Source organism: Tamandua tetradactyla, chromosome 24 (assembly GCF_023851605.1).
Source record: "Tamandua tetradactyla isolate mTamTet1 chromosome 24, mTamTet1.pri, whole genome shotgun sequence".
Classification (NCBI taxonomy): Eukaryota; Metazoa; Chordata; class Mammalia; order Pilosa; family Myrmecophagidae; genus Tamandua; species Tamandua tetradactyla.
In genome coordinates, this window is record NC_135350.1 from 45,403,029 (window position 1) to 45,416,403 (window position 13,375).

The window sequence follows — 13,375 nt, forward strand, 5'->3', positions numbered from 1 at the left end:
CAATGTCAGACAACAAAACATCTGAAGTCTTGGCAATTAAAAAAATATATTTTCACCACATTTTAAAAGCCAACTCTTCAACAATATATTTTATCTTCCTATATGTACAATTAGAAATACATATGCAATTACAAAACATGTTTTAAATGATATATATTTTTCAGTGTCCATGAGTAATGATTTGGGAAGTTTACATCTCTTAACCCCCAATTGAAATAATCCAAAGGGTCCTGTTTAACCCATTACCTTGATCAAAGCTTGGATCATGAGTCTTCAAATACTGCTGACCATTAATGGGTCTCCAAATAACAGCAAAAGCTCACAGGTGGCAGTTTTTCCTGTTACTATAGGAAGACAAGCAAACAACTCATTAACACTGACTTGGTCATACTACATAGGCCAGTTTTGTAGGAACAAAGAACAGCCTCCATGTTAGTTGTTTACGCCAATAAAATTTTGGCCTACCTAGAATTGGTCATTCCCTGTCAGTAAATAAATAGCCAGATGCTGCATCTTATTTTCTCCTATTTTTTTATTTTACTTTCCCACAAAGCTTTCCTGGAAAATAAATACAAGGGTTAGATTACTACTGCCTGTATAGTTTTTCTAGACAGTTCGTTTTGAGGCTTGGGTATACTATTTATTTTTCCTTTTACCCCTTAGTTTTCAAGCCAATTGAGAACAGACACAGGGAGCCACATGAGAATGAAGGAATCTAATCTTTCTAATAATGGTTATTTTATTATTAGGATATCTCTTATCCTATCTTTTCTCCCTCCCCTACTCCATTGGCTTTTGTGTCTTCTTTTCTAAATGGGCCTCCACATACCATTATCTGTTCATCCTATAGCTCACAAATGATGAAGAAATCCATAATGTCGGAACTTCCTTGACCTTTGGGTTTGGCACACTGACTTGCTGGATCCAGGCTGCGTTAACACTCAAAGTCAACATCAAGAATGAAGGACGGAAAATTGGAATTCCGAGGGTTATTCTATCAGCATCTATCTCTCTCTGTGTGGTCCTCTGTATCCTTTGAATGTGAAAAGTTCTTTTCCAGTGAGATTAAAACACAGGAAACTTGTCTATGTAGATGATTGGCTTTCCCAGTGGGTTAGGATATACTATCAGATTGTGTCAGAATCTTAGCCAAAACACAAAAGAAAATGTGTTTAAAAACAAAAACTTTCAACCCTATTTTTTATGCCAAAGATACAATGGAGAACTAAAAAAAGCAAACAAGTTCTGCCTTTTCAAATTTGTTTTAGTTAAAATTGGAAGGAATGGTGTCATGTGTCTCATTATCACAAATGACAAAAAAGTTCTCCTTTTAGAAAAACATGTATCCCATAACCAAAAGAGACTGTAGCTTTTTTTCCTTGTTCTAGTTTTCTAGCTGCCGGAATGCAACACACCAGAGACGGATTGACTTTCAATAAAAGGGGATTTATTTCATTAGTTCTTCAGAGGAAAGGCAGCTAACTTTCAACTGAGGTTCTTTTTTACGCGGGAAGGCACAGGGTGATCTCTGCTGGCCTTTTCTCCAGGTCTCTGGGTTCCAACAACTTTCCCCAGGGTGATTTCTTTCTGCATTGCCAAAGGCCTGGGCTGAGCTGTGAGTGCTGAGATGAGGCATGCTGAGCTGCTTGGGCTGTGCTACCTTGAGCTCTCTCATTTAAGCACCAGCCAATTAAGTCAAACATCGTTCATTGCAGCAGGCACACCTCCTAGCAGACTGCAGATGTAATCAGCAATAGATGAGGTTTACACGCCATTGACTCATGTCCACAGCAACAGAACAAGGCACCTTCACTTGCCCAAGTTGACAACTGAGTCTAACCACCACATTCTCCATCTAAAACTTTTTTCATCTATGATTTTATTAATGGTCCTATTTTATTTAATTTTATTAACTCCAGAAAGAATTTCAAGGGACAAATATATTTTGCAGGAAAATTACTAAGCTTTTCTAGAAAATAAATTCAAGAAATAGCTTACCACTGCATGTATAGTTTTCTAGACAAGTATTTTTGAGGTATCTGGGTGCTATTTATTGCCCTTCTCAGGATCTGAACCATTTGAGAATGGACACAAATTGCCAGATGGGGAAGAAGGGATCAGCCTTTATTCCTGGCAAACTATCTCACCCCCAAGAATTCAGTTTATCCACCTAGTAACACCAGAGAAACTGGGGAAAGGCAGAGAAGAATACAACACTCTACTTATCTCCACACAGGTCCCAGAGGGAGACTAGTCTAAAATAAATCACAGGGATCCCATTTACAGGTAGTGTGGCCCAATGGAAGCCAGTCGGTTCAGGACCCACCAGTCAGATCAATCACTCACTCTCTCTGTGGGGCGGGGTAATCAGAAGTATTCACTCCAGTAGGTGCCCCCTCTCAGGAAATGGGAAGAGAAGGGAACAAAGGTTCCCTGATGGGTAGACTGTATAGTTAACTAACTTCAACCATAAATAATTATAGCTATTATTTTAATATTATAATATTATATATAATATAATAGCTTATAATAAGCTATTATAGCTTATTGAGCATTTACTGTGTGCCAGGCAATATCTGAAGTGCTTTACATGTTCAACTCTTCTAATCCTCACTTAACAGGTAAGATTTATGAAACACAGAACAGTTAATTTTCCCAAGATCACACAAAGAATACATGGTGGATCAAGATTTAAACTCAGGCTCAGCTCTTGCAGTCTGGCTTTAGAGAAGGTTGGCTTTAAAATTATGATGTCTGCATTTAGTGTTTGGAGATGTTCTCTAGTTAGCAGAGTATTTGGGTATTTTATATCTTCTTCCTTCAGGAACTGCCATTCAATCATTTCTCTGGTCATCTGAAGTTCTACCCATCACATTTGATAGAGAACATTTAAGAACTTGAAATTCAAGCAAAAAAACAAACAACAGCAACAAAAAAACTGGCTTCTTACTGGCAACTGAATAAAATATAAGTAAAAAAGTTCAAAACTCTGTAACTATGGGATCTGAAGCATGCCTTTCCTTATTGACTTAGTAGTAAGTCAATATTGCTTTGACAGTATTTTGAACCACCTTCAATCAGAAGAACATGGACAGGCTACAATTTTCTGAGGTTCAAGCTTGTACCAAATGGTTCTGGTCCATATTGTTTCTAAATACCTGGAAGCATTTCTTGTTTCTCAAGTGAATGGATCTGGGCCTAGTCAGGAGAGCAAAGTTTGGCTGAAAGTGGTTTCACATGCTCTTTTTCCACCTGAAAATTTTTCAAGATTTTAAGTCTAGTTCTGAATTTAGAACTAATTCCAGGGGAATATTTCTGATTTTTTTGAATAAATGTATTCAGTCCTTGGCCTTTCACAATGCATACTAATTCCCCTTCCCAGTTCCTACCCTACCCGAATATGTACAAGGTGAAGTTACAAATATTCAGGCATAGGAGTCTCATCTGTTTTTTTGTTTTTTTTTTTAATAATTGCATATTTTCATTTAGGCACAAGTTTAAATGTGATATCAGGAATGAAACTAGCTTATACATTAATGCTTGGATTTTTATTGAGCTATTACCATTCTTTTATCCACTAAATATTTTTTGAAAGACAATAGTGACAATTAGACAAGGAAAAGTGGGGCTACTTGGATTATTAATAGCAGTGCAGAGACAAACCTAGCTTATATGGAGGTAATTAGTGATTTGACATACTTATAATAATTTCTGCAGACGTAATGATGACTGTGAATCTGCAACCATTTGCAGTTGATTTTACAAGTTAGTTTTAATTTCTGGTCAACTAATTCGTTTGGGATTGTAATTCTCTTGTTAATATAGTTTATTAGGTGGCTGTAAAGTACAGTGATTGAATACATGGATACTGGAGTTCATGTGTTTGAATCCCAGCGCCACCGCTTAATACCTCAAGCAAGTTACTTTCTTGGCCTCAGTTTCTCTATATGTAAATGAACTGATGATACTAGAGTTGTGAGGATTCAGTGACATCATCCATTCAAACTGTTCAAACCTCGTCTGACACAAAATAAGAGCTCAATGATGTTCTCTATTGTTATTCATGCAGATGTGTGCATTCAGGAAGTTCTGTCAATCTACCAAGTTTGCGAGGGAGGGGAGACCAAAACATTTTCTGTCACATGAGTCTGCCCAGAAGCGAGCCCAGCTCTCGTGCAGCTAATGGGGTTACTTTCCTTGACCACTTCTCCACAGATTTCATCCTCATGGCCCAAGGCATCCACATGTATGCAGCCAGGATCCAGTGGGGACTGGTCATGTGCTTCCTGTCCTACTTTGGCACTTTTGCTGTGGAGTTCCGGCATTATCGCTACGAGATTGTTTGCTCTGAGTCCCAGGAGAATTTCCTAAGCTTCTCAGAAAGTCTGTCTGAAGCCTCTGAATATCAAACCGACCAGGTGTAACCCATCAGCGTTCCCTTGCTGGTGAGGTGGGTGTGACAGTGGGGAGGGGCCGGGAGGACACACTCACAGGACTGGACACGTGACCTCATGACACGTTTTTCACACAGACGCACACAACATACGTGTTTGTGGCCACATTTGCCAAATGGGCTTTTTAGGGCAAGTCATTTCTTTAACAAAAAAATCACAAGCCCTTATGTATCAAAATACACGCTGTTACACTGAAAACGTATGCACGATGGAGCAAGAACTTTGTGCATGATCACCTCCTTCCCCTCCCTCTCCTATATACTCCTTGCTCTTCTCATTTTCTTCACGTATTTCAGATATCATGTTCACCCTACCATAAAGAAGGGCAGGCCAAATGTAACATGGGAATAATGCCAACTCCTGAAGTTGCCTTCAGATCCAAAGGGCTTGGAACCAGCTCGTGAGGATGCTCTGAGTCTGGCACCAATACTCCTGAATGGAGTATCATCTAATTGGATGGAAACCGTATTGAAATGTAACTTTGTGTAGCCTGTGGAAAGGGATGGGATCAAGGACAGCCCCTCCCCATGAAAACTCACTTCATCATGGTTCAGCAGCAGGCCGTGTGAATTCAGTCAAAGGAGTAGGCTACACACTGTTAGGGTGAAGCCACTGGCATGATGTGGACTTGATTCATTGTGCCTGAGAAATATTTCCAAATGTGAATGTTTGTAGGCACATGGTCTGCCAAGCATGGAACAAGATGAGGCAGTGAGGGGATGGCTTAGTTTTGTTTCCATATACAGTTTTTGTTTCCTTCCAGCTTACTTTTTTTTTTCTCTAAGTAACTATCATGGGTCTCTCTGGGCCTCACAGACAAAGATACAGTCCAAATGCAAGAGCTGAGCTTGCTTTGGATTCAACCAGGATGAAAGAAAAAAAAAATCTACAGGCTTAATTTGCTGCTTTTGTATTTGAGGCTAAGAAAATGTTCACAGGAAGGTACAAACAAATATGAACATGTGGAGGTGATAAAAAGAGCTCCTGCTGGACTTTTATAAAAGATTGGAGTCTTAGAGCATCTTGTTGAAAGTCCAGGGGGGACTTAATCATAGGAGAGTTCCTTAAAATGAATCTGTTGTTCAGATTTAGTACTTTTTGTGGATTAAAGGCTTTTCAAACTTGGAATGTGTAGGTGGCTATTGAAAGATTACCCTCCCCCCAAACAAACTGAGGCAGCAGGTCCCCCCTGCCCAACATGTGTTTCATACCTGCTAAGAGTTCAGGACCCCTGCATTCAAACGGTAAACTGCAGTTCCAAATTCATAGGCTGTGCTTCCAAAAGAAACGCAGAATTCCACATCAAGCGTCGTAGAGTGGAAATTGACGGACCTGCCATGAAAACACTTGGTTTCAAGAAATCCCCAAATTTACTTCATGGGGGTCCGGGGTCTTGTGGAGTGTAATGTGAACAATATTGTTTTTCAGCTCAGTCCAAAGTCTGAGTTTCTTGAGAGGGGGGTCTATGTCTTTTCATCTTTGTATCTATCCCCTGCTCCTATCATGGTGCCTGGCACACATTAGGTGCTCAATAAATGTCTGTTGAATAGAATTAGAGGTAATTTAGGAGGAGAAAATGGAGTATCAGAGGAAGATTCAAAGATGAGCAAGAGAATATAAAATGACTGTTTCATAAAGATATGAATAGGAAAAATCATGAATAAGGGTCAGATGGGGGAGGGAGACTACCTGTAAGGTATAGGTATAATGTAAGGAAAATTAAAAAGCAGAGAGCCTTCTCCTATTAAAAAGGCAACTAACTGTAAATAGTCCAAGGTGACATTTATTATTTTTGAATACTGCTTTTGTTTTTTTTATTTTTATATTTTAAAAATATAAAAGAACAAGGATTTATGAAATTTTCTTTTACTGTACACAATCCAAATTAAACAGCTTTTGGTGATGTACTTGTACACTTTCTTAGAACATTTTAGCAGAGTTAAGCAACGACCAACATCATTGGGATCTGACCACTAAATAAAATTCTTTTATGCAGAATTGTGATTTCCTTGTCTCTTATGCTGTTTCTCCTCTAATAGTGAAATATGTTTAGCGCAGTCATAGAATTATGTTGGAAATGTTACATTAATAACATATAAATCAAGATCAGGATTGCAGAATCTCCTAGAAATTAAAAGCACAGCATTCAAATAGGAGCCCGAGACCAGGGAATGGCATTTCTAATAAGCACCCCAGGAAGACCTAATGCAGATGACTCAGAGACCAAAATCTGGAACACACTAAACTAGCTTTTTGGTAGTTCATCTCAGGCTCTTGAAGAAGAAAAGTTACTCTCCTGGTTTGGATAGAACTATTTTTCAAGCCAAGTAAATATTTTAAAGATTTGACAACTTAAGATTTAATGGAAAATGAACAGGAAGGTAAAGTTTCATGATGTGTTATTGTTTGGGTTTCTGTTGATCCTGGCACAGAAAAATAAAACTTTCATGTTCCAAAGTTTGTGATAATCTTGTTATAAATGAAGACTGGAATACAACTTTTTATTTTATTTTTGTCCCTGGGCTCTGTATCAGGCAGGGTAGGCTGGTTTTGGAGGTTGTATTTTTGTTTTGTTTTTTTAAGAGTTGGAACTTTTATTTATTTTGTTAATAGAGAAATTGTGAGTTTACAGAACAATCATGCATAAAATACAGTATTCCTATATACCATTCTATTTTTAACATCTTGCATTAGGGTGGTACATTAGTTGTAATTGATTAAAGCACATTTTTATAATTATACTATTAACCGCAGTCTGTGTCTTAACTTAGAGTTCACTGTTTGTGTCGTGAGTTCCATGGATTTATTTCTATGATTTTTATTCTAGTACCATATGTGCAACCTAAAAATTTCCCTATTAACCACATTCAAATAAATAATTTGGTACCAATGACTACATTCACCATGTTGTACTACCACCACCCAAATCCATTACCAAAACTTCTCCTTTCCATCATCCCAAATAGAAACTGTACAATTTAAGCCTTAATTCCCTATTCCCTATCTTTTCCCTGTCCCCTGGTAACCTATATTCTAGATTTTGACTCTATGAGTTTGCTTATTCTCCTTATATATGAGTGAGATCATAAAATATTTATCCTTTGGTTTCTGGCTTACTTCACTTAACATGATGTCTTTAAGGTTCATCTATGTTGTCTCATATCACAACTGCATTCCTTTTTATGACAATAATATTCAATTGCCAATGTTTTGTTTTATTCATTCATTGGTTGATGGGCATGTGAGTTGCTTGCATGTCTTGGCAATTGTGAATAGTGTTCCTGTGAACATCAGTGTGCAAACATCTCTGTTCAACTCCCTTCTTTCAGTTATTTGAGGTATACCTAGAAGTGCAATTGTTTGGGTGATGTGGTAACTATATATTTAACTTTCCGAGGAGCCACCACACTGTCTCCCACAGCAGCTGCACCATTTTACATTGCTAGAGCAGTGAATGAGTGGTCCTATTTCTCCACATCCATTCCAACACTTGTCATTTTCCTGCTTTTAACAGTTTACCAGTTTCATGCTTTTGATATGCATTTCCTAATGGCTAATGATGTTGAGCATCTTTTCGTGTGCTTTTTGGCCATTAGTATATTTTCTTTGGAGAAGTGGCTATTCAAATCTTTTGCCCATTTTTAAATTGGGTTGTTCATCTTTTTGTTGCTGGATTGAAGGATTTCTTCATATATTCTGGATATTAAACCCTTATCATATATATGGCTTCCAAATATTTCCTCCCATTGTATAGTTTGGTGGTTTACTTTCATGATAAAGTCCTTTGGGGTGCAAAAGTTTTTCATTTTGATGAGGTCCTGTGCCAGTTTGAAACTATAATGTATCCCAGGAAAGACACATTTTAATCTTGTTCCAGTTTTGTGGGGCCAGCCATTTCTTTTAATCCTGATTCAATACTGTAGGGCAGAAACTTTTGATTAGACCATCTCCACAGAGATTTGGCACATCCAATTTTGAATTTGGCCTTTTGATTAGATGGAGATGTGACCCCACCCTGAATGATTAGTTTAATAGAGTCTTTTAAATGGGGATACATTTTTGAGAAACCTCAAATGCAAACACAGACAGACATTTGGAAATGCAGATGCAGAATCTTGGAGAAGGTTGCTTCAGAGTTGACAGAGACACAGATGTTTGGAGATGCTTGGAATGTTAACAGAGAGGGCAGATGCCTAGATGGGGAGAGCCCAGCAGATGTTGCCATGTGCCTTCCCATGAGATGCTAAACAAGCCAGAATCCAGAGTTGTGTCCTGGAGGAACTAAATGAAGGTCCACAGAAGCCAAGTGACGAACCCCCATGGGAAACGGGCTGAAAGCAACAGAGCCCAGGAGTAAGGGACCAACAGATGCCAGCCATATGCCTTCCCAGCTGACAGGTGTTTTAAGTTGATTTTTTAAATGGTGTGAAGTAGTGGTCCTCTTTCATTCTTTTACAAATGGAGATTCAGTTTTTGCAGCACCATTTGTTGAAAAGATTATTCTTTCCCAATTAAGTAACCTTGGCCCCTTGTCAAAAATCAGTTGGCCATAAATGTGAGGGTTAATTTCTGAGTTCTCAAATTCCATTGGTCTGTATGTCCGTCCTTGTGCCAGTACCATGCTGTTTTGATTACTGTGGCTTTTTATTAAGCTTTAAGATCAGGAAATCTGGGTCCTCCATTTATTCATCTATTCTTCTTTGTATAGATGAATAGCTTTGGCTATTCAGGGCACCACATCCTTCCACATAAATTTGATTATTGGCTTTTTCATTTCTGCAAAGGTTGTTGGAATTTTTACTGAAATTGCATTAAATCTATAAATTGCTTTCGGTAGGATTAACATATTAATGATAATTAGTTTTCCAATCCATGAACACAGAATGCTCTTCCATTTATTTAGGTCTTCTTTAATTTCTTTTAGCAACGTTTTGTAGTTTTCTGTGTACAAATCCTTTACATTCTTGGTTAGAATTTATCCTAGATATTTAATTCTTTTAGTTGCTTTCTTTTTCTGGCATGGGCATGGTCCTGGAGTCAAACCAGGTCTGTGGCATGGCAGGCGAGAATTCTGCCACTGAGCCGCCATTGCACCACCTATTTTAGTTGCTTTTGTAAATGGAATTTTTTGTCTTGATTTCTTCTTCCAGTTGTTCATTGTTAGTATATAAAAACACTACTGATTTTAGGGTGTTGATTTTGTAGCCCACCACTTTGCTGAATTCCATCATTAGGTCTAGAATGTTTGTTGTGGATGTTTCAAGATTTTTTTAATACAGAATCATGTCATCTGCAAATTGAGCAAGTTTTACTTCTTCCTTTCCAATTTGGATGGCTTTTATTTCTTTTTCTTGCCTAAATGCACTAGCAAGAACTTCCAGTACGATGTTGGATAACAGTGGTTCCTGTTGGTAACAGTGGGCATCCTTGTCTTGTTCCTGATCTTAAAGTGAAAGTTTTTAGTTTTTCACCACGAGTAGGATGCTAGCTGTGGGTTTTTCAACTATTCCCTTTAAAATGTCGAGAAAGTTTCCTTCTATTCCTGGTGTTCTAAGTATTTTTATTAAGAAAGCCTGCTTAATTTTGTCATGCCTTTTCACATCAATTGAGATAATTGTATGTTTTTTTTCCCCTCATTCTGTTAATGTGGTATATTACATTAATTGATTTTCTTATGCTAAATAATCCTTGCAAACCAGGGATAAATCCCACTTGATTGTAATGTATAATTCTTTTAATGGGCTTTGGATCTAGTTTGCTAGTATTTTGTCAAGATTTTTGCATCTATATTCATTAAAGAGATTTGTCTGTAATTTGCTTTTCCTGCGGCTTTGCTATGAGGGTAATGTTCAAGATCTTCTTCTGCCATTTTGCTATTTAGCCTTTGTAAGGCTCAAACCCTTTTTGTCCCTCAATTCTGCCATTAATGTCTTTTATCTTTATTTGATTTTTTGTGTTGTACCATATTAACTGCCTTCTTTGTACGTTGTGTGTCCAAAACATACATTTGCCATTTTTTATGCATTTGCTTTTTAGCACCTGTAAGTGCTGTAAGTAAGTAAGAAATGGAGTTACACACCAAACAATACAATATAATAATAGTGGCATTTATAATTATCCAGATGGTTACCTTTACTGGAGGTCTTTATTTCTTTATGCCACTTTGAACTACTGTCTAGTGTCCTTTCTTTTCACTCTATAGAACTCCCTTTAGCATTGCATGTAGGATAGGTCTATTGGTGATGAACTCCCTCAGCTTTTGTTAATCAGGGAATGTCTTGATATCTCCCTCATTCTAGAAGGAAATTCTTACTGGCTATAAAAGGCTTGGTTGGCACTTGTTCTTTCAGCACTTTAAGTATTTCAATCCATTGCCTTTGGCCTCCATGGTTTCTGATGAGAAATTGGCACTCACCCTTATTGGGACTCCCTTGTAGAAAACATGTTGTTTTCTTTTGTGCTTTCAGAACTCTCTCCTTGTACTTTGTGTTCAGCCATTTGATCACTATGTTACAGGGTGTGTTTTTCTTTATGTTTATCCTGTTTATTGTTTTCTGGGCTTCTTAGATGTGCATATTCCCATCTTTTACTAAATTTGAAGTTTTTTGTCTTTATTTCTTTGGATAGTCCTTCTGCCCCTTTCTTTCTTTTCCTTCTGAAGCTTCCATAATGCAAATACTGGTTTGCTTGATGATATCCTAGGGATCTCTTGGGCTATTTTTGCTTTTTATAATTTATTTTTCTTTCTGTTCTTCAGCCTAACTCACATCAACTGTTGCCGAGCTTTCTTCCATCAGCTCCCAATCTGTTGTTGAAACCCTTTGTTCATTAAGCTGCTGGAATGCAATATACCAGAAATGCAATAGCTCTTATAAGGGAATTTAGTAAGTTACAAATTTACAGTTATAAGGCTGAGAAAATATCCAAATTAAGGCGCCAACAAGAGGTTACTTTCACTCAAGAAAGACTGGTATCATCTGAAACACCTCTGTCAGCTGGGAAGGCTCGTGGCTGGCATTTGCTTATTCCTCGCTCCTACACACCATAGCTTTCAGCCTGTTTCCTGTGGCTTCTTCTCTAAGCATCTGTGGGCCTTCACTTAGCTCCTACAGGACACAATTCTGAATTCTGGGTTGCTTAGCATCTCATGGGAAGTCTCTCTTGCAACATCTCTCTCTGCCCATGTCTAGGCATCTGCTCACTCTGTTGGCACGCCAAACCTTTCCAAGCATCTGCATCTGAGATTTCTCCAAAATGTTTCCCCTTTTAAAGAAAGGACTCTAGTAAACTAATCAAGACCCACCTGGAATGGGGGAGTCACATCACCATCTAATTAAAAAGCCACACCCAAAATTGGGTGTATCACATCTCTGTTGAGATAATCTAATCAAATATTTCTGCCCTGTAATATTATTATTAATTTTCTAATTTTTAAAAAATATATAACAACAAACACAAACATTCTTAACTTTTTTTATTAATTAAAAAAATTAACAACAAACAAAACAATAAGATATCATTCCATTCTACATATATAATCAGTAATTCTTAATATCATCACATAGTTGCATATTCATCATTTCTTAGAACATTTGCATTGATTTAGAAAAAGAAATAAAAGGCAACAGAAAAAGAAATAAAATGATAACAGAGAAAAAAAAGTTATACATACCATACCCCTTACCCCTCGCTTTCATTTACCACTAGCATTTCAAACTAAATTTATTTTAACATTTGTTCCCCCTATTATTTTTATTCCATATGTTCTCCTATTTTGTTGAAATGGTAGGGGTGACTCTTAGGCCTAAATTTTAAGTAGACTTGACCTATCCTTTGTGGGGTTAAGTTTCATATGAACAAACCCCAAGACTGGGGGTTCAGCCTGTAGCTTTGGTTGTCCACACTGCTTGTGAGAATATCAAGAATTCGATTGGGGAAGTTGAATTTCTCCCCGCTCTCACCATTCCACGAAGGGGGCTTGCAAATACTTTTCCATTCACTGATCAAATCACTCTGGGATTCATCGGGGCATCACTCTGGACAAACCAACAAAATCTCATGTCCTACCTGAGATTCCAAGTACATAGGACATTCAATCAAACTATCTACATAAGTTATATTAGGAAATGCTCTAGTCAAAATATAAATTTTGAAACAAACATTTTTTGCTTTAGTCTCACACATAAGGTGACATTTTAAAATATTAATTACCATCCAAATATAACAACAAACACAAACATTCTTAACTTTTGATCATTCTGTTCTACATATATAATCAGTAATTCACAATATCATCACATAGTTGCATATGCATCATCATGATCATTTCTTAGAACATTTGCATCAATTCAGAAAAAGAAAAAGACAACAGAAAAAAATTCATACATACCATACCCCTTACCCTTCCCTTTCACTGATCACTAGGATTTCAATCTACTAAATTTATTTTAACATTTGTTCCCCCTATTATTTATTTTTATTCCATATGTTTTACTCGTCCGTTGATAAGGTAGATAAAAGGAGCATCAGACACAAGGTTTTCACAATCATACAGTCACATTGTGAAAGCTATATCATCATACAATCATCCTCAAGAAACATGGCTACTGGAACACAGCCCTACATTTTCAGGCAGTTCCCTCCAGCCTCTCCATTACATTTTGACTAACAAGGTGATATCTATTTAATGTGTAAGAATAACCTCCAGGATAACCTCTCGGCTCTGTTTGGAATCTCTCTGCCATTGACACTTTATTTTGTCTCATTTTGCTCTTCCCCCTTTTAGTCAAGAAGATTTTCTCAATCCCTTGATGCTGAGTGTCAGCTCATTCTAGGGGTTTCTCAGTCCCTTGATGCTGAGTCTCAGCTCATTCTAGGATTTCTGTCCCACGTTGCCAGAAAGATCCACACCCCTGGGAGTC

General features: G+C 37.5%; 2 protein-coding genes across 4 annotated transcripts in view; one reads left to right on the top strand and one right to left on the bottom strand.

Moving 5' to 3' along the window:
* TMEM150C (transmembrane protein 150C) overlaps positions 1-7,327 on the top strand; it is a 108,129-nt gene extending 100,802 nt beyond the window's left edge. For 2 of the 3 annotated variants that reach the window (XM_077143022.1, XM_077143023.1), the window contains exons 7-8: positions 851-1,028; positions 4,216-7,326. In XM_077143022.1, coding sequence (XP_076999137.1) covers positions 851-1,028; positions 4,216-4,424 — 387 coding nt within the window. In that variant the 3' untranslated portion in view covers positions 4,425-7,326. Of the gene's footprint in view, positions 1-850; positions 1,029-4,215 lie in introns of all 3 variants that reach the window. The other variant, XM_077143021.1, reaches the window with a different exon arrangement.
* ENOPH1 (enolase-phosphatase 1) overlaps positions 259-13,375 on the bottom strand; it is a 156,292-nt gene continuing 143,175 nt past the window's right edge. The window contains exon 6 of the mRNA XM_077143025.1: positions 259-344. Within this exon, the coding sequence (XP_076999140.1) occupies positions 274-344 (71 nt within the window). The 3' untranslated portion in view covers positions 259-273. The remainder of the gene's footprint in view (positions 345-13,375) is intronic.